General features: G+C 38.5%; 1 protein-coding gene across 1 annotated transcript in view; it reads right to left on the bottom strand.

The window, feature by feature from the left end:
• The window catches only part of LOC307139999 (uncharacterized protein), a gene marked incomplete at its 5' end in the record, with an annotated part of 29,465 nt that extends 7,565 nt beyond the window's left edge, over nucleotides 1-21,900 (bottom strand). The window contains one exon of the mRNA XM_079839241.1: nucleotides 21,814-21,900. Coding sequence (XP_079695367.1) covers nucleotides 21,814-21,900 — 87 coding nt within the window. The remainder of the gene's footprint in view (nucleotides 1-21,813) is intronic.
• Nucleotides 21,901-22,869: the final 969 nt, after the last annotated feature.

The following is a 22,869-nucleotide window of genomic DNA, read 5'->3' as shown; positions in this document are numbered from 1 at the left end:
ATTGATTAAATGATTGTTAATTGATATCAGGTCTGTAACATGATTATCTATAAAATGGATGTCTTAAAGAGGCAGAGTCTCTCAGAAGTAAAGATGGGCAGAGGCTCTCCAATCTGTGAAAGAGTGCGTAAAAAGCTCTTAAAGTTTTGAAATACTTTAAACGTTAAATTGCAAAGGCTTTGGAAATCTACAGTGCATAACATCATCAAAAGATTCAGAGAAACTAGAGAAATCTCTGTGCATAAGGGACAAGGCCGAAGACCTTTATTGGATGCCCGTGGTCTTCGGGCCCTCAGACGGCACTGCATCACTCATCGGCATGATTGTATCAATGACGTTACTAAATGGGCACAGGAATACTTCCAGAAACCACTGTCAGTAAACACAAACCACCGTACCATCTGCAGATGCCAACTAAAGCTTTATCATGCAAAAAGGTGTGTGAACATAGTCCTGAAGCGCTGTCGTGTCCTGTGGGCCAAGGCTCATTTAAAATTACCTGTTTCAAATTGGAAAAGTGTTCTATGGTCAGACGAGTCCAAATTTGACATTCTTGTTGGAAATCATGGATGCCGTGCAGGGCTGGACTGGTAATCTGGCATACCGGGCATTTTCCCGGTGGGCCGACGCACTTTGGGGCCGATACAAGGTTATTTATTTATTTAATTTTTTGCCACGGACTGGCCCATCATGCAGGGACAGCGGCCCATTGGTTTGTCTTCTGAATTGACAGGCCAAAGCGAGAGAGACCTTCCCTCCTCCATAGACTGTGTCCATATTAGGCGCTGTTTAAAAATTTGGCCGCATGAAACTGCAAAAGGCGAATATCCGCGCAACAGCGCTGCCGCCGACGAACGTGCGCTGCGTTTCATATATGAAATGAATGAATATGGGAACATTAAAGGTTCTGTGGTGAATCAGCTGAAAACAGCCGCGAACATGTAAATACATCACGAGGTAAATTGGAAAACAGCAATACACACAACTACAAACTTGTCACTCTAGCACAATCAAATTCAATAGTTTATTATTATTTATTTATTTATTTTCGAAACCATATACCTATGGTAATGAGGAGCATGATTTTACCTGTGAGTATGCCCATACAGTTAAATGAAACTGACCTACAGTTAAACTCACTCTCAAGCAGATAGAGCAACTATTGACTATATAGTAGGAAAATAAATACTATGGTCAATAGTTGCTCTATCTGCTTTGTTACAAACATTCTTCAAAATATCTTATTTTGTGTTCAGCAGAACAAAGAAACTCATACAGGTTTGGAACAACTTGAGGGTGAGTAAATGATGACACAATTTTCATTTTTGGGTGAACTATCCCTTTAAGGACAAAGCTTTTTTCTCTGTAAATGTTTTATGAACTTTTAAATAGATCTAATGAAATTTAACTAAATGTTATTTCAATGAGAACCTCATGAAAGATATATATGTATATATCAGTGTGTTATAAATTAGGTGTTAAAGAGCACCTATCATGGAATTTTGAAATTTACCTTTCATGTAGTGTGTAACATAGATCTAAGTGAACAAAAACATCCTGCAAATTTTTGAAATATGACAGTACACCGTATATATAGTTATTTTCTTTCAAAAGTAAGAGTCGACTCTGAGTCATTTTTAAGAATCGTTAGAAGACCGAAGCTTTTTCTCTGACTAGAGGACGTCAACTTGTCAAGTTATTTGAATGCGATACGCCCACTTATTGCGCTCCAAGACGCCAGTGAAAACTAGAAAGCATCATGGCGACGAGACGCTGTGTTCTGAAGTGCGACTCAAAAGCAAACTTTTTTCATCTGCCCAAGGATGAGCATTTGAAGACTAAGTGGCTTGAAGACAAACCATACATTGTCGCGATTGTGTGTTTATTTAATCGTCAAATGTCTCTATTTGCATGTTTCGCGATCTCAGGAAGCTTTTATTATGGACTTCTATTATGGCACATGGTTCTTCTTCTCTGTCTGTACCATATGGACTACATGTGTACAGAGCGCCCTCCGGCTGCCAGGATGAATTGAAAACAACACATAAGAGACTCAATCGCTCATGATTAGGCTATATCTGCGCATTTTGAGGAAGTATTGAATAAAAAATACTCCTCTGTTTAGAAATTTGACACAGACATATGAGAATCTATCAATATGTCTCCTCATCTGCACACTTTTGAACTAAAAGCCCTGAGGGATGTTGATTTGTCGCGAGTCTTCGTGAGGAGAATAGAGGAGTTTTTTTATGAATGAGATCAGCTCCTGACACATATTAACAAATTACTGTCACTATAAGACTTTGATGGGCGTTCCGTTTCCGAAAATATCTGCACAGACTATACCAATCACGACTGACTGGGTCATCGGACCAATCACCGCAGATTAGCGTCACGTAAAGGCGGGGTTTTGAAAAGTGAATCACTAAAGGAATCATTTGAGAATCGCTGTCAAAACAGGTAAAAATAAATGCATATTATTTTTGTCATTGCATGCATGCAAAACTGTTGTTGGGGACTTCTAAAACAATATTTGGAACATTTTAAATGCCATGATAGGTGCTCTTTAACTCTCGAACATTTTTTATTGTTTTTAAAGGGGTAGTTCAACCAAAACATGTGAACGTTTACTCACCCTAATGTCATTCCAAACCTCAATGAATTTCTGTCTGTGTAACATAAAAGAAAATCATTTGAGTCTTTTTTGTCCATACAATAGGCTATTCAATGGTAAAGCCTATGGTTTGGTTGCCAATATTCTTCAACATATCTTCTTTTATGTTTCACGGAAGAGAGAAAGTCATACAGGTTTGGAACGGCATGAGAGTGAGTAAATGATGACAGATTTTAAAAGCAGTAAATTCACTTTAATGTATCCTAGCTCAAAATCAGTGGTTTACTGTCAAGTGCATTTCTGTGTGACAAAAGTGCAATATTACGTTTGTTATCTGCATTTGCAGTAAATTCGATAATATCCATCATTAGTTGTCCCTGTCCTAGATTTATTTATTTACTCCAATTTAAGGCCCTAACCCCAGTAAAAACATTCAAGAGGAACTCATGGGCCGGATGGGCTGGATTTGCCAGGGCCGAATTTTAGCCCCAGTCCAGCCCTGATGCCGTGTCCTCCGGGCTAAAGATGAGGGAGACCTTCCAGTGTGTTATCAGCATTCAGTTCAAAAGCCATGGTATGGGGGGCATCTGATGGTATGGGGGTGCATAAGTGATATATAGATATGTAAAGGTTTTAGAGCAACATATGCTCCCCTCCAGACGACGTCAATTTCAGGGAAGGCCTTGTGTATTTCAGCAGGACAATGCAAAACCATATACTGCAGCTATTACAACAGCATGGCTTCATCGTAAAAGAGTCCAGGTGCTTAATTGGCCTGCCTGCAGTCCAGATCTTTCACCTATAGAGAACATTTGGCGCATCATTAACGAAAAACACATCGAAGGCGACCACAAACTCTTCAACAGCTGGAAACATATATAAGGCAAGAATAGGACCAAATTCCAACACCATAACTCCAGAAACTCATAACCTCGATGCCCAAACGTCTTCAAACTGTTTTGAAAAGAAGAGGAGATTCTACACCATGGTAAACACGCCTCCATCCCAACTATTTTGAGACCTGTAGCAGGCATCAAGTTTGAAATGAGCTCATTTCGTGGATAAAAGTGTAAAATTTCTCAGTTTAAACATTTGTTATGTTATCTATGGTCTATTGTGAATAAAATATTGGCTCATGTGATTTGAAAGTCGTTTTGCTTTAATTTTATTCAAATTTAAAAAACGCCCCAACATTTCCGGAATTCGGATTGTATTTAAGTATTAAAAGGTAAGAAAACAAAAACTTTTATTTATGAAATGTAGTGCAGTAAAAAGTATGACATTATATATTATGCTTTGTAATGTAGTGAAGTAAAAGTTTTCCAAACCACTGATAAAGTATATACTTGAAAAATTTACTTGAGTAGAAAATAAAAATACTCCACTGCTGTCTGCCTCTGGCAATTATGGAAGCCCGTTTCCGCCACTAAATAAAAAAATAAAAACAGTAATTGCGAGTTTTTTTCCTCACAATTGCAAGTTATAAAGTCAGAATTCTGAGATATAAACTTGCAATTGCGTGATATAAAGTCACAATCTGGACTTTTTTTCCTCACAATTGCAAGTTATAAAGTCAGAATTCGGAGATATAAACTCACAATTGCGTGATATAAAGTCAAAATTGACTTTTTTTTCTCAGTCAGAATTCTGACTTTATATCATGCAATTGCGAGTTTATATCTCAGAATTTGCAATTGCGTGATATAAAGTCACAATCTGGACTTTTTTTCCTCACAATTGCAAGTTATAAAGTCAGAATTCGGAGATATAAACTCACAATTGCGTGATATAAAGTCAAAATTGACTTTTTTTTCTCAGTCAGAATTCTGACTTTATATCATGCAATTGCGAGTTTATATCTCAGAATTCTGACTTTATAACTCGCAATTGTGAGAAAAAGTCAGAATTATGACTTTATATCACGCAATTGCGAGTTTATGTCTCAGAATTCTGACTTTATAACTTGCAATTACGTGTTTATATCTCAGAATTCTGACTTTATAACTAGGGATGGGCATTTTTGTCAATTTCTCATTTCGATCATCGATAGGTCTCAAAAACGAGTACTCGAGTACTCGGGGGCGGGGCATGTGCAGGGGGCGGGGCATGTCCGTCATTGAGATAATGAAAACTGTTATGAAAATGTTTGTTGACAAATACAAACGTGACATGAAAACAGGTATATGAAAACATGAACATATAAAACAAAAAATAACTGCTAGATTAGGATGCATAAATGTCTTTGAAAAAGAAACATCTTTATAAAATGACCGTCTCAAATAACCAAGTCGGTAATATCGAGCATTGCCTTTGAGCTGAAACTGTGAAATAACACCACCCTGCAGAGCTTGCTAGCTGGTTAATAAACTCAACCAAACGCACCCTATATCAATATTAATATGAAGATTATTATGAACCTATTACGACATAAATCAACACAAAAGGACGTGAATGCGCACGTGAACTTCAGCGTGCTAGATTTTACAGGCTATGGTTTGAAACGGAACATTTTGAATGCGCTCTTCCCTTAACAACGCTGATACACGGACAAAGAAAGCACACAGAAACAACATTTTATTAAAATCCTGTTCTCATTATAATGCTTTGACAGATTGACTCTGCACATCATGCACTTAATTGTATTATTCATGATCGAAGCGTTTACAGACATCACTGCGTTTTCGAACTCATAACGAAAAACAACTTTAAATAAACTAGGTCTACTGTTAAAAAATACGAGCTGCTGCATTACTAATATCAATGATTCTGAGAAAGAAATAGCCTATCTAAAAAGAATATGACTGTCTCTAAACCATCATGTCGAGCATGAAATATGCGTTTGAGCTGAAACTGAAGAGAATGAACAGCCGGTATAACGGCAGCGCTTTGCTGGCTTATTAAGCTCAACCAAACGCTTCTTATATTAGATGAATCAGATAAAGACAACATAAAAGTAATCTTACAACGTGCATCTGCAGAAAACGACGCGAATCCGTACATGAACTTCACGCGCTAGTCTGAGTGTTCTCGCTTCTCTGTGGATCAGCTGATACACGGGGAACTAGGCACAGATCATTTACAGCATTCTAATTTCCATCATGTTCTCATTATAATGCTATGTAGGCTGTGACAGATTGGCGATGCACATCTTGCACTAACCATTCAATGATCACAGTGATTCCAGACATCACTGCAGTGCCTCAGTTTCACTTTATTTCACCGCGGTCAGGAGGCGTGCTGTATAACGCTAACCAATCAGACCTCCGGTACCGCGCAAAATGACGCAATAACCAATGAAAAAAGAGACAAATATTTTTTTTTTCAGGGCGATCATCGTTCTCATGATCGATGATCGCTGTCACGTTCGAGTACTCGACCACTGTTGCCCATCCCTATTTATAACTTGCAATTACATGTTTATATCTCAGAATTCTGACTTTCTCGCAATTTCTGTTTTTATTTTTTTATTTAGTGGCAGAAAAGGGCTTCCATAGGTAATAAACACAGTGAAACGTGCTGAGAAGATGCTACTTTTTTCTGTGATCAGATATCTTGTGCATCACAGCACACGCAAGCTTTGAGGCAGTCTGTCTCAATCGAGAGATGTTATGGGCTGCCCTCATCAGTCTCCACGACAGGGAGAGGTCTGCCGAATCGGAACCAGGTGACAAATAGGCAAGTCAACCCTCACGTATAACATTACAGCGCACACAGACACACACACACACACATCCACGCACTGTGCGCGCCAATCTGTTGGTGTGTGTGTGTGACTTACATCGCTTTTCCTGTTGCCTTTTGACTGAAATATACAGCCAGAGCCTCACAATGTGGCATCGTATACGTATTGTATTTTTTCGAGTTGTGTTGTGGTAAAAATAGCTAGAGGTAGCCCAGTTGATTGCCGAGTGCAACCATTCTACAACATCGACATAGAACGCAAACAAAATGGCGCCGCCCATTGTCCAAATATGTAATGGATTTTTTTAAATAAAATGTTGCACAAAAAGGTTTTTTTTGGTTAACATGACAATTTGTAAAGCTGTCAAAATAAAAATGTAATACTGTGCGACATTCAGTTCCTTTTGATGATTTTTTTTGTTGTGTAAATGTAATTTATATTCAATCAGTTGATCACTTAGATTGTATTATGATGTTTCTAATTAAATGTTGGTCACCTAACCATATCTACTGTATGTCATCACGTTAAATAATAATTTTGTTTTGATTTGTTTATATGAACAGGATGTCAGTGTTGTACCTTTTAAAATAGACAATAAATATGGGCAAAACTCCAGTTTAGTTTCTTATGAACTCTGTTTTATTTATTTAAATGACATAACTATATTTGTGAATGCATAAGATATTAAGAGAATGTGTTAAATACTCAACTTCTCAAAATATCTAATGTGATATTAGATACTGCTTAACCTTATTCATCTCACTTAGCGTGATATTGGACCACTACTTAATCAATTAGTCAGGATATATTTAGAGCATATATATTTTCTTTAAGGCACATACATAGGCATACAAATCAAGCCTTTGAAAGATGCCAAAATTATTAACCCTTCCAGTTATTGATTTGTTAAGCAACATGACATCATGACTTTGCGTAAACATACACAGCACTTTCTAAAGCCAAATGGCGTGTTATCTGTACGCATTTTGAGCTATCCGCGTCTATGTCTACGCTGTGTGATTCCGCGTGTATGTGTACGCCGAAACGAACCATCATCTTAGCGTGAATGTCTACGCCGAAACGAACCATTATGTGTGTGTGTGTGTGTCCCCACAATGTAAATGGTTTTATAAACATACTAAATTATGTTTTCTTGAAAATGTAAAAATGCAGAATGTTTCTTGTGATGGGTAGGTTTAGGGGTAGTGTGTGTGTGTGTGTGTGTGTGTAGGTTTAGGGGTAGGGGCAGTGTAGGGGGATAGAATGAAACGGCGTTGATAAACACGCTAAAAACCGATTATGTGTCTTGATAGCACGCCAAAATGGCATACGAATTGGCGTGTCATACATACGCCATTTCATGAGATCAGTCTGTGTTAAGACATAACATCTTCAATGTGAAACCATGAGATTTTCCCAGCCAAGGAACTATGTAGTTTCTTCCCCCTTTCTCAAAATGGAGTTGTGTTCAGTCGATAAAATGACCTTTAGAAAGCTTCTTGCGTTTGCCTGTGGAATGCAGGACAAAAGCAGACAAGATGGAGAGCTCTTTATCACATCGGTCTATTTGAGCCTCATCCCTGAGCTAGTGCCAACTCCGACAGATCAAGAAAGTGAATGGCTTTGTCAGAGAAATTGTCTCTAATACTAATCCCATTTCATACCAGCTTGTTCCCACTCCCTAGAAAATCGGAAAGTTGCACAAAAAAAACTGCTTCCGAGGAAATTACACAGTTGAAATTCTCCCGCCACAAAGTCTATCAAAGCTGCAATTGGACATGGTCAACTTTGCAGGGCCCCTTTGCAGTGAAGATCTATTCTTCATCCATAACTTCTTTTCAAGCGAGGTATCAGCCTAAGGCCTGTTTGACAGCGGCACACATTTATTTCAGCTCCCATATTAACAGGTTACAGCATTTACACTGTCCTCTTTAGCATGAGCGTAGTTGAAAGTCCTTTCAGCACTGATCTTTTTTTTCCCTTCCACATATACTATAATGCTGAACATAGCAGAAAATCAAGAAAATGCTCTGCAAATCTATGCAATACAGAATTTTATGAAACAATAAAAAATGAGCGAATAATACTTATGGACTGTTTGACAAAAATGCCTGTCAGGCTTAATGCAGGTTGCACAGTGACACATAAAAACACTTTTTATTCAGTAAATCTGACTGAATCTGGACAATTAGTTTATATCTTCTCACTATTTACTAGTTGCTTATTAGCATGCATATTGCTTGCATTTTGTCTGTTTATTAGTACTTATAAAGCACATATTAATGCCTTATTCTGTATGATCATATTCGATATCCCTTAATCCTACCCCATACCTAAACTTAACTACCTTACTAACTAATAAGCAGTAATAAGAGTTTATTGAAGTCATAGTTAAAAGGTTATTAACAATGTGAATTGGACCCTAATCTAGGGACCCAGAAATCATTTTAAACCACAGAAACACTGCCAGTGTGAAAGCTGCATTTTCTCTTATGTGCTTAATGTGAAAGAGGCCTAGCTCAGATATAAACCAATTGTTTGATTATATCCCATATGATTTGATTATTAAAAAAAAAAGATTATTGCCGGGATATTGGAAAGCTATTTGTACGTTCACGCTTAAAAACACATGTTTCCATTGTCCCACATTTGTCTCATTCAGCTCTGTTTTAGAACAGTGTGAAACTCAATATTTATGCATATAAAGAAGAAAAAAAAAACTTTTTAATTTCCTACTGTGTGAACAGTTCTTTTCCGAGCCCTTTGGATTGTTTGGTGGCAATAATAGTTTGATGAAGAATGATGAAAATAAATGGGTACTGCAGAAAGCCTTGAGCAAGATTGCAGATGTTATTTCCTTTTACCAAATCTACAGGCGCTGGTTTAATACAAAACCAGTTCAGTGTGTTGCCCTGCAGGACAGGAAACAGATTTCATTCAAAATGGATTCGCAAATGTTGAAAAATCAGAGTGTCGTGTTTTTAGCTATAACGTGACCTAATGCAAAATGTAAGTAATTGTAATAAGGTTTGCTGTCATAAAATAGAGGTCCTTGCCAGTTATATATTTTTGTGTTTATTATATAACCATCCTACAGACAGTAACCCAGTGTCAAAAGTAATAAAAAAAAAAAAAAGTCAATAAATGGTACTCACTTTTTCTCTTACATCAATAACTATACAAATGCATTAAACCTTTAAAGACAGGTGAAATAGATTAATATAAATGCAAATATACAAAGAATGAAATAAAATAAAATAAATGAACAATGAAGTAAAATAAATGAATAATGAAATAAAATAAATGATTAATGAAATTAAATAAATAAATAAATAAATAAAAAATTTGAGACGGATGAGGTTTGTGGGCATGGTAACACTTTAGTATAGGGAACACATATTCACTATTAACTATGACTTTTGCCTCAATAAACTCAGAATTTACTGCTTATTAAAGCTACACTATGTAACTTTTCCGTCCACTAGAGGTCGCCTTTTCAAAACAAAGGTGCAGTTTGATGACGCCGCGTTTGAGTGCAGAATCTTGGGACATGTGGTCTTCACCTCACAGCCGGTGGAAAAGAGTCAGGATAGGACTCGGGCAGAAATCATGTTCATGGATGCAATTATTAAAAGTCCCATGGCATTTTTCTATTATTTTATAATGTTTCCTGAGGTGTACTTATATTGTTAGTATGATTTTTACATCATAAAATGTCATAATTTAGAAATAAAAGGCATTTTTTCTATACTGCTGTTTGCCCTGTGGCTGAATGCCCTGTTTCAAGAGGCGTGTCTGCTGTGAGACTTCAGTAAAAACGCCCACTGTTGTGATTGGCTGACATCTTTGCATTTGAAATGAGCGGAGGGGGCGTGATTTAACGAGGTCTACGACGCATGAGCTGCTGCCTGAGAGACGGATGGACCTGAGTTCACTTCACATCAGTTCTCAGCATGTCTCAGTTCAGTGAACTGTTGTAGTTACTAGAATATACTTCAAGTTATTAGTTTATTTCTAGTCGGAGGGGCTGTCACTCATGTCAGAAAGTTAGTAACTTTAGTAAATTATGGATCAGCGCTGACTGGAGACGCGAACCGTTTAGAACGATTCAGTCCGATTTGGTGAACTGGTTCGGTTCACTAAAAAGAACCGATTCAAAAGAATGATTCGTTCGCGAACCGGACATCACGGAGACGGAGCGATTGCTAACAAAGTTATTTATAGTAACTTCTGAGTTGTGAGAGCGCTGTCTGTCAGCGCGAGTTTATTGTGTTTGTATCTGAGAGTTCTGAATAAACACGAGTCCCAGTCACGCCGAGTCCGTCTTCATCATTATTCTACCAACTTTGTAACACATGCAATGTACCATTACAGCGAGATGAACGAGTTATTAAATGTTGATTATAGCATTATTTTTAGATACGTTCCAATCAAATGAAAAGCGTCAGTGAGTACACTGCATTGAGTACACAGCGCAAACAAAGACACAACAGCAGTAATCGAATGTAATCCAGTTTATTGTGGGGATAGCTGGCTAGCCTAGCCGGATACCCTCACGCTTACCCCCCTTCTGCTTAATCTCGCGCCACGTTTGGTGCCTCTGCTGTGGGCCAGATGCAGTACTGGGGGTCAGGGATGTTGAAGGCCGACCGGTCAGTGCAGCCCGAGCCTCGGCGTGTGTGAGGTTTATCTCTAGAGATGTGAGTCTGCCGATGTTGAGCAGAAACTCATGACTGTATGCACATTGTAGAACAGATAGACGCAACGAGAACGTACAAAAACACTGACTCACAAGATAGAAAACACGAAAACACCGTTCTGTCGGGAGAGAGAGAAGCCGCGGTGTGTGCACAAATAATAAATAATTAGCTACACATAAGAAATCACTGATCACAGATCAGAAGGAACTGAAAAAAGACTTCTGTTTTCATTTGTACATCTAAACACTGAGAAACTGCTAGCACTCACTCGTTCACAAGCCATGATCTCTCGAGGACAAATATAGCGCTTGCATGGGCGTGCCAGATTCTCTGGGTGGAGGAAAGGGAGGTAACCGTTCCTGTGTGGACGTCAAAACAGGAGACTTCAGGATTGGCTAGTCTGGCCTGTCATTTTCTCAAAGGCAGAGAAAGACAGCCAGAACTCGGTTTTACACTGATCAACATTTCTATCCACTTGGGGACAATATTCAGGCTAGGGGAACTCATATTAATGTTGAAATACCACATAAAATAAAAATGTCATGCCATGGGACCTTTAACATTACTGTAGTATGAAGCAGAGCAGGACAGAGTGTTGTGGAGCTGAGGAACCGCTGGAGCGATTGAAAAGCGGGACTGTTATTATGGCATAGTCGCCGGTGGGACTTTTATTATGACACGGTCGCCGGCGCCACTTCCTCTTTTCCAGTCATGAGTATGAGGTAACGCAACTCTGTTTATCGTATTAGATAAATCTGAGTGTGTTGAAAAGGAAGTTATGACGTTCACTCTGTGGCTGCTATGACACCTATCACACTGCAGTGAGAGTACAGCGTTTCTTCTAAATAAAACCGGAAACCGAGGGTAACGTAGACATGACGCAATCGACAGGCAACTCCCTCAAACGCATAGCTCACACGTCCCGGTTTCTTCGTTAAAATAGCAATTTCTCACGATTTACAAATAGTTGGAAACATTTGGGATATTCTAAGTACTCAACTGAACAAAATATATAACACTGGCCTAGGGTTTTTTGGATATTTTACTGCAAAAATCTTACATAGTTCACCTTTAATGGCTCAATCTGTAAGTTTTCACTGCCAGAGGGTGCATTTGCAAAACAATAACAAAGGCGAAGCTTGATGACGCTATGACGAAGAGTGGGATGATGGTAGATGTCGTTTTCACCATCCAGAGATACTGGAATACAAATGGAATTCACGATTCATTTTCACGGATGAGGTAATTAATTAGTTTTTGTATTACCTTTATGTTTGATCACACTATTTTATGTCATCGTTAATGCTGCACAATTTTACGTGTTTAACGCAATCATACTCAAAGTAAACGAACCCACAGTATTTGCAAGTACTGACTGAATATTTTGTGCAACACATAGGCCTACTGTATTTAATTTCACTGCCATAGGACTTGGTCACCAGACTTGATAAAAAGTGTTACTGAAGTACAAACAAAGTGCAATATAAACATGTATGTGTAATTTAATCAGCATAACCCACAAATAAGTATGTACAATCAATATTTGCTTACCTAGGCCTAGTCCACACGTACACAGGTATTTTTATAACCGGAGTTTTTCCTCCTCCGTTTTAAAAAACAATCGCGTCCACACAAGCACAGTTTTAAAAAAATCTCCGTCCACATGAAAACGCAAAACCGCGCTATGATTGGCTGCTTGATTTCCACATGGGTCCCATCCACGGCACCGATGCACTGAGGGATGCCATGGGCTCAGTGAAACCCTTCTACAAGTTTACTTTGGAATCAGTGACACTGACAACTGTAGGGGCAGGGCTCAAGTGGACTGAAGCTTCACACACTTGCCTTACTATGTTGTATTTTTGTATTCTGGCACCTCTGTTCTGCAATACAATGAGATAACTGCGCATGTATCTGTATGTAATAAGCGCTGTTAGCAGAGTTATTAAAAGTTACGTCCGCCATTGCATAGACTCCACTCATGTATAAACAAAAGCGATAACGGCGCACAATCTGATGTCAAACAAAGGAGAGAACGGCGCACATTTCAACTTAACAAGCCGAAATCTCCGGTTTCACCGTCTACACGACAACGCTGTAACCGGAGTTTCTAAAAAACTTCACCCTGGCCGGAGTTTTCAAAAAAGTCCGGTTTCAGTAACCGGATACTGCGTTTGCGCGTGGACGAACAGCCAAACTGCGTAGAAAAAGCTGCGGTTTTGAAAATACCCGTGTTCGTGTGGACAGGGCCCTAGTCTCTATTAAAAAACATGCGAGAGCGGAGTCTCTGTCAAGTTTGTCGCGAAGCTCTCTCCATCTCGAAAACGCCACGCCACGCCGATACTGATACTTTGTCCGTACAACAGCGCATGCGTGAGTGAATTGAGCGCTTGAAAACAAAAGTCCACTAGATAGTGTGCACATGTCGAACGCGTCTTTCCGTGCTCACGGCCAAAGGAGAATACTTTGGAAGACTCGCGTGCGCATCTGTGGAAAGTAAAGTATACCCGGGGCTTCAGTTGATGTAACTTTCTTTTTTTTTTTACATACCCAATGAATAATCATGACCCATGATGACTGAACGATACAACAGCGGCGTGCTTCCACGTTTGTCCACGTGCATGGTTTCTACAAGCCCAGTGGTGTGTGTGTGTATATATATATATATATATATATATATATATATATATATATATATATATATATATATATTGTGTGTGTGTTTATTATTGCTGACAATCGATTAAAATTGTAATGTTTTCTGAACATTCAAGTTTTTAAATATTATTTTATATTGCAAAAACTTTACATTGAATCTCCAAATTAATGTATAAACAACATAAAGCATATTTTTTTATATTTATGCCATCTTTTTATGACTGAAGGCCATAGGCTATCACTGATACCAATACTAGTCTCTGTCGCTATGTAACTTTTTTCTCTCTCTCAAATTTAACCATTAATTATAGCCATTCAACTTTACAGTATAATAGAGCTGTCAATATTAATATTTATTAGACTTAAAAATACAACTTTTAATTTAAGTAAACTTAAAACAATCTTTACAAAACCTCATTATAATAAATGTCATATTTACCTGTGACCTTGGAAATATACAGTAATTGATTAAAGTTATCAAACACTAAATTCTAAATTAAATATGAATTGATCCTTAAAAATTTATTTTGTGGTTTAATATGAAATGATATAGGCTACAGTGCGCTGCATTTGTGTGTGCAATTGAACACAACATTACATTAGCTGCGTTTTGCCGACTTCAGATATTTTAAAGTCGACATTTATGTGATGAAAGTCGAGTCGACATCGACTAGTCGCTGATGACGTCATTAATGAACAATAACCCTGAACTTGAGCTGAGACGCGAACACAGGTTTTCTTGTGCACAGGACAGCTATGGCATATGACACAACGCTAAGGTTATTGCTCTTACTACATAACAGCTTTTGTATCAGTTCTTTTGTCTTTGGGTCGTTAAATTTCTCGCAGATTTCTACTTGTTCTGAATCAGATACAAATAAAGTAGCAATATATTTCTAATAATAATATAATATAAAATAATAATAATAATAATATAAAAATATATATATTTTTTGTATACAAATTAATTCTACCTGGCAGTGTCTCTCTAATAGTGAAGCTGTGAATTTTAGTTACTAAGAAATATATGCTAGAACTTTTCAGTTTCTAAGCTATTTTATTTATAAATCACAGAACAGTGTTGACAATACATTTCAGCGCTGATGAATGATTTTGTGTAAGGCGCACGGCCGCACGCGATCTCTGCATGATGTCCGAGCTATGTGTGTGTGTTACAATGGATGCAGCACGCATTTGTTTATAACAGTGATTACCTGTCGAACGTCAAGCTTAAAGTGTTATGGCAGAGCAATAAAGTCGATTAGTCGACTAATCTGTGCAACCCCTAGTTTGTAGCGCACTCTTCAATTAAAATAGTTTCTATATCTATAATGGCTTTAATTTCAACCCATTCTCACTCCCAAGGCGTCAAAATCCGAAGCATGGTCAAGTGCCTTCTGCGTCACAATGAAGACGCAAAAGTCACCCCTAGGTGTCACTATATTAGTGATGTGTCGTTCATCAACGATTCGTTCATTTTGAACGAATCTTTAATATGACTCGGGACTACCGAGTTGTCTCAGAGAGTGATTCGTTCATTTTGTGTTGACCGCGCATGCGCATTACGCTGAATCTGTACTGGAAAGAACAAAAATGATTAGTTCATCTTTCGAGTCTCGAGTTCGGGTTTGAGTCTTTCGTTCTTCCTGTCAGTCCCATAGAGTCTATGCTGTCAGTAACGGAAACAGAAAAGATTAGTTCTTACGAGTCTTTCGGGTTTGACGTTTGAGTCATTCGTTATTTTGCCACGTGACTTGTTACTGTATTGAACACTAGTTCACAGCCTTTTTACTAACAAGCACGTAGTTATTTTTTATTTTTATTTTTTATATATAATTCTGTTAATATCAGACATACAAATATGAGAAATATATTGACTATTCAAATCTAACATCACAAATTCAAGTCAATTAGACTATTACTCGTTTTGAATCAACTGTATTTGATTTTTCTCTATTGAGTTATATTATTATTATTTTTGTCCTTGTGTTATTAATGAATAAAAATCAGTTTAAAAATGTTACCTAAACCTTTGTAACATAGCTTATAGGCCTATAGCACCTATACAAAAACATATTACACACACACATATATCTATCTATATATATATATATATATATATATATATATATATATATATATATATATATATATATATATATATATATATATATATATATATATATATATATATGTGTGTGTGTGTGTGTGTGTGTGTGTGTGTGTGTGTGTGTGTGTGTTTGTGCTATATGATTCAAAATGAGTAATAGTCTAATTGACTTGAATTTGAGATGTTAGACTTGAATAGTCAATATATTTCCCATATTTGTTTATGTCTGATATTAACTGAGAATTATATATATATATAAAAAATAAAAATAAAATAAAAAAATAACTACGTGCTTGTTAGTAAAAAGGTTGTGAACTAGTGTTCAATACAGTGACAAGTCACGTGGCAAAAGAACGAATGACTCAAACGTCAAACCCGAAAGACTCGTAAGAACTAATCTTTTCTGTTTCCGCTACTGACAGCATAGACTCTATGGGACTGACAGGAAGAACGAAAGACTCAAACCCGAACTCGAAAGAACAAATCTTTTCTGTTTCCGCTACTGACAGCATAGACTCTATGGGACTGACAGGAAGAACGAAAGACTCAAACCCGAGCTCGAGACTCGAAAGATGAACTAATCATTCTGTTCCCGGACCTGTGTCAAATGGCCCGGCCCAGCCCCAGGTCAGAGTCAGACACAGACGAGTCGACAACTAACGTCTCGAGGAGTTCGAAGACACGAGAGGCGGAGAACAAACGTGATAAATATGAAGTTGCAAAAGAAAGAATGTCTCGGATCAGGAGGTGAGGTGAACTAACAGAGTTAGACTGCAATAGCCTGACCCAACAACTAATCAATTAATTAAACGTTTCAGTTTCTTATCATTTGGCTTTGGTTGCAGTACCCTATAGTTTATTTTTATTTAGTTTTACAAATGTAATCAACATTTTCATAAGTACTAGATGGGTTGGGCTATTTAACATGTCTTTTTAATTGTATTTTTCTGAAATGAACGAAATGACTCGAAAAAAGATTAGTTCATTTTGCTGAACGAGACTCAAAGATCAGAGTCAGTAAAATGATCCGAACTTCCCACTACTACACTATATCCCTAAACCTACCCACTTCTAAACAGTATAAAACACGTAATACAAGTACAAATACAAGTACAGTCACATGTATTTATTGCTAAAACTGACCAAAAACAGTATAAAAGTATTATCTCATGTTGCATTCCAAGGCATCTGAAGTCACACGATGTCTTTGTAACGAGGTTAGTTCTTGTGGGAAGAAGGAGGCGGGAACCGGCGAACAATAGAACAAACTTTAATAAAATAAATGAACACAAAATGAAAGTAAAAGCGGCAGCCCCTCACGGACGACTGTAGCGCACGTACATAAACAAAACGTAAACAAAAATACAAATCATAGTCCAGGCCTGGTCCTCTCTCGTCCTTCACTGTCGTCGCTCCTCCTTTATACTCCCGTCACTCCTCCGTGAGACACGAGTCCGACGGCACGCGGCGGATGGACGCAGGCTGCGGCCCACGGCGAGCGCCGGCAACTCCTCCGCTCCCTCTTGGACGGCAGCCACCCCACCTCGACCCAGGGGCACGGCAGCGAGCTCTCCGTCCCACCGGATCTTCACTCGCTCCAGCACCACAGCCTCGGGCAGCTCCTCGCGGTCTTCACTCATCCGCGCTGCCCGACCTCCTCAGCACCGCGATCCCCCTCAGCAGCGAGGGCTCTTCGACAGCATGTCTCTCCTTCCTCCCGGGTTTTCGGCACCAGTGTAACGAGGTATGTTCGTGTGGGAAGAAGGAGGCGGGAACCAGCGAACAATAGAACAAACTTTAATAAAATAAATGAACACAAAATGAAAGTAAAAGCGGCAGCCCCTCACGGACGACTGCCGCGCACGTACATAAACAAAACGTAAACAAAAATACAAATCATAGTCCAGGCCTGGTCCTCTCTCATCCTTCACTGTCGTCGCTCCTCCTTTATACTCCCGTCACTCCTCCGTGAGACACGAGTCCGACGGCACGCAGCTGGCGATCATCATTACTAATGACCGCGGCCTCGTCCCGTTCTCACGGTACCTCAGCCTCGCTGCTCGCCACAGTCTTCATGTAAAGAACAGAGTTGATCTTAATGTTTTAATCATTGAAATGATGATCCCGCCGCTCCGTGAACGTGCTCATTCATATCGCATTCAAAAAATACACACGACTCTTAAGCATGACGCGATCGGTCACAAGACACACGAGAGCCAATTACATTTTACAATCAAAGCTGACGTAATGACGCAATTGGTCACGAGACATTCGAGAGCCAATGCAATTTCACTATGAAAACTGACGTAACGGGCGGCAATATTTGAAATTGAATGTGTTCATGATCTTCTGTGGATGGAGACCCTGATCACTTTTGGGGATTTCTTTCACACAAATCAATCGCTTGGCCTCGGAACACTTGGAATATTTGTACTTTTTGAATAAATTGTGCATGCAGTCGTATCTGCCTGTTATATCTGTGTTTTATACACCACACAAATGGGTAGATTTAGGGATGGGATGGGGTTGGGTTACATGTTAAAACGTGTCTAGATAGCGTAAATAAAATTATGCTGGCTGATTAAATTGAGAATCACACTCCAACATGTCATAATGGCAAAATCATAACCCAATATATGATCATCATGACGATAACGTTCCCATGCCCAAAGCGTCTGTGTCTGACACCAAAGGTTTCTCATTGAAATTAATGGAGCACTCAGCGCATCAATATAGTGACGCCTAGGGGTGCCTTTAGCGTCTTTATTGTGACGCGGAAAGCACTTGACTATGCTTCGGATTTTGATGCCTTGGAAGTGAGAACGGGTTGTTAATTTAGTATTTAATATACAAATGCACAAAACTGCAAGTTTATGACAAAAAAAATATTCTGTAATTTGGCCTTTATTACCCATGGTGTTACCACAGTAAATCCATGAGGGTGAATTGTTGGTTGAAAAGTATTCTGACTGGATCGGCTCGATGTTTCTCCTGATTTGCACGTTATGTTGTTGAATAAGTCAGCACTGTTTCAACTGGCTTTAAACTAAATTAAATCACAGAAAGATGTGCAGCTTGTACTGGAGACCTCTATGCCGAACTCGAACACTTCTCACTATCTGGCTGTTTAGTCGTCGCGTGATCAAGACACTTAGCAAGTAAACACATTTGTGAACTTGTGAGTCGTGCACACACTGCGCACAAATAGCGCTGTTTCGTTCCATTTTTGATGCGTTACTGTTTCCCTGGCCTAAAATCAAGTAATCGATATTGTGAAACTGCACAATTTGTAAATTATGCGCAGCGGGCCACATATAATATATTTTAATAGACAAGCTGCAGGCCGTTCGAAACTCATCCCTGGGCCGGACTTTGGACACCCCTGTACAAGCGGAAACCACGGATTTTACATTTATAGGCAACAATGACAAGGGTTCCTTGTCATTGACATAATAATTGACATAATAGTTCCTTAAAATAGGAACTTATCTGGATTTACAAATCTTTGGGAACTTTACAAAAATCTAACATATTGTGCCTTTAATAGTTAGTAAGGTAGTTTTTCTATCATTTAAGTTTAGTTATTGTGTAGGATTAAGGGGTGTAGAATACGGTCATGCAGAATAAAGCATTAATATGTGCTTCATCAGTGCTAATAAACAGCTAATATATTATATAATTTACATGCTAATAAGTAACTAGTTAATAGCAAGAATTGAACTCTAAAATAAAGTGTTACCATTATGAAAAAGGTGATTCTTCGCAACATTCAACAGAATTAAAGCATACAGTATCCATTGTAATACAAATTACTATGCAAACAAACCTTGCATGTGGCGTCCTTCATAGAGGTCTTTGCAGAATTGTGGCAGACGAGCACAAGGACTGTTTTGATTGAACTGTAAATCCCATCAACATAACTAAGTTAAACTCTGTCTATCATCTCCGCTCTGGTGCATGTGAGCCCCAACAGTCTGTTATCTGAGCATCCATACTGTGCTTGTTGTGGAGATCATGGGGAAATGGAGCCGAGGATCTTATGCTAGTTGGACCAGAAGACTCACCATGTTTGGGAACATAATCCCGAACAGATTGTACAAGAGGATGAGAGAAAATGATCAGCGTGTGGACATTGGCAGAAAAGGATCAGCGGCTCTCAGTATAACCCAGTTCAGAAATTCTCTTATGTACAGAAATGTAAGTAAAAAATAAATAAATAAAAAATATATATTTTACTGGGCCTCTAAAGAGTATAATGCCCTCAGCTTCATTTAACCCATTTTAAATCCATTCCACAGAATTGTACAGATTCTTCCTAAATCCCCCCAAAAAGATTTAGTTTTGGCTTATTGATATGCATTTGACTTCTATGAAGAGATTGGCAATACAGTCATGATGGAGCTGTCAGTACAGGTATGTATTTGGAAGTGTATCTTATTTGCATGGGCAGTGTGCAGCTCAGCTACTGTACTTTCCTTTTTATCTTTTTTAAATGTGGCAATGGGAAGCAGTTCAAATGATCGTGACCCATTATCTTCCTGCTAACCACAATACACCCCAAAAAAACGAGCCACAGTTTCCTAAAGACGGGACTCTTAAACAACATCACAAAGCAATACCAAGGAGATCAAATAGAGCTGAAGCCTATATAATGCTCACGGCAGAGCCACGCTGGTGGAGATGGGGATGTTAAAAAATAAATAAATGAAAATACTTGGCTGGCTCCACAGAGGCAATAACAAGCTTCTCGCTATTATGAAAGGCGAGGCAGTGGAGGGTTTGGTCCCGCGAGACATCATAATGTGTTTTCACTGCAGCTCTTTGACAACTGCAGCCACGTATCCAACTCTCCAGTCATGATTTCCCCCACCTTTTATTCACGCTGTATCAGTTTTATTGCTGAAAGGGGAACATGGGCTGTTCGTAGCCTCGTGAAGTTGCACAAGAGAAGTTTACTTTTAGTACATGCAACCCACCTCCACATGCATTCGATATTATAAGATACTGCAAATTTAAATGTAAATGCATTATTTGATCAGGAAATATCAGTTAATCTGGTGCTTCTCAACTAGTTTTGCTTCGAGTTTTGTTTTATTTGACATCAAGTGGCGAAACAACTGAAATAGTTTATGTACAAAAGTAAACAAAATGTCCTTAGAATCAACCTTTTTTTATTTTGTGACTTGCATAGGCCAAATATTAAACTAGATTAGCAATGTAGCAAAGTATACCATAAGGTCATTATGAAAATTAACTATAGTTTGTGGGTTTCTAAATGTACTTTGAATTTAAATCCTCTCTGCAGCCAATACTCAACAGCAAAGAACACATTGTATGTGGCATAAACCATATTTATCTTTGTTGCAAGTGAACTTTTAAGTCATGTAGACAGTGGCATTACCTTGCAAAGGTTTGTTCATGGTTACTCCTTAGCTGTATTTTACTAAACTGTGTAGACTCTTCTACAGATTAAATTTTACACCAAAATAAGTAGTCTATTGAAACACAACCTTTTAAATCAACAATAAATGACATGGCAAGTGTTTTTTTCCCTGCCTGATCTTATTAGTATGTGTTAGCCTCGCGTAGCCAAAATGTCTGGACTCTATCGCAGCTTTCATTGGTCAAGGACCGCCCAAGAGGATGTCTAACTGACATAACTCATCTAATCACAGTTCAATTTGCTCCGCGTCATGTTTATGGCCATGAAAATGTAAAGTCGATGTCCCTGCAATAACATACTGGCATGCATCTATAAATTGTTCATTCAAGAACGTTGTGCAAGTTTACTGCAACAATGGAGCCGTGAACTTCACAAACTTTTGAAAATCCAGCGTTCAGTTGATCCTGGTAAGCGCTCATTGTCACAGTTGTAAACACGACGGCATTCTTCTTCCATGAGGTTCGCCGTCAAGGCATTTGTTTCTAGGCGGAACGTTAAAAAACGCGACACACACGTTGTCACATATTAGTCTGTTTTGGTTGTGTTTCTCATTTGTCACATGTTCCTTTGTTCTCTTTCCCGCCATTTCTGTGTTTCCCTGATTACCCTCATTAGTTCATTCATCCCAGCTGTGTCTTGTTCATTATCTCGTTTCTGTCCACTACTTAAGTTCCCCTTGTTCATTCCCTCCATGTCTAGTCTCTGTTGTGTTATGTTGAAGTGTGTCCCCTGTACTGTTTCTAAGAAGCTTTATTAAAGTTTGAGTTTGCATTCAGAGCTTTGGAGTCTACAGTTCCTGATACATAGTGATGGCCAAATGAAGCGTTTCGAAGCATTATTGCTTTCTGATACAATTGTGTCGAAAATGGTTCATTACTGGAAGCTTCATTCAGATAGAAATTGCAGCACCATCTCCTGGTGAAGTAAATGTAATGCAACAAAGCTGACAACCATAAAATGCAAGTAGGCTTATATGTTAACGCCCCGTTTATTACGTGTTTACCGAGGCGATCAAAGCTGAAACGGTGTTAGTGCTGTGAAACTCATTTAGGTGAATTTTACAGATACTGATGAATTTCATGTGTTCACCTTGATAATAAAACATTAAGCATGATGTGTGTGTGTGTGTGTGTGTGTGTGTGTGTGTGTGTGTGTGTGTGTGTGTGTGTGTAATTATTTCTTTAGACAAGGACAGAAGATCAGACCAGCTTAAAAAAAGTTGGAAACATCACAGAATTTCTGTAATGGTTTCTATTGTTTTTTTTGCCGGGCAGTATCATGTGTGAAAGCTTTGTACTTGTGTAATGTTGCAGAGGGTTTATGAAGTTTCTGTCTTTGATGCATTTTTTAATGTAACAATGTTCATATGTTCTCTAATTAATAATAATAAAAAGAAATGGGGTGACACTGAAATAAACTCAATCCACTCTCCTCAACAATAACGCCAATCTAAACACCGACTACTACAACCCACGGTGTTGCCATGGTTTGGCTTCACTTTTATAAGAAATTCAGCTGCCAGGTTTCAAACCTGTCAACACTGGATTGGGCTGTCAAAGCAGTCTGGTGGTTCACTACAGGAGTGAACCAGTGTGTTTGCTTCAGACGTCATTTTCACGTGACTAATGACGTAATGATACAAGCTCCGAAGCAGTGGTTCAT

This window comes from Gobio gobio, assembly GCF_949357685.1.
Source record: "Gobio gobio genome assembly, chromosome: 16".
In the NCBI taxonomy this organism is placed as follows: Eukaryota; Metazoa; Chordata; class Actinopteri; order Cypriniformes; family Gobionidae; genus Gobio; species Gobio gobio.
This window is presented reverse-complemented; position numbering and strand designations above follow the sequence as displayed.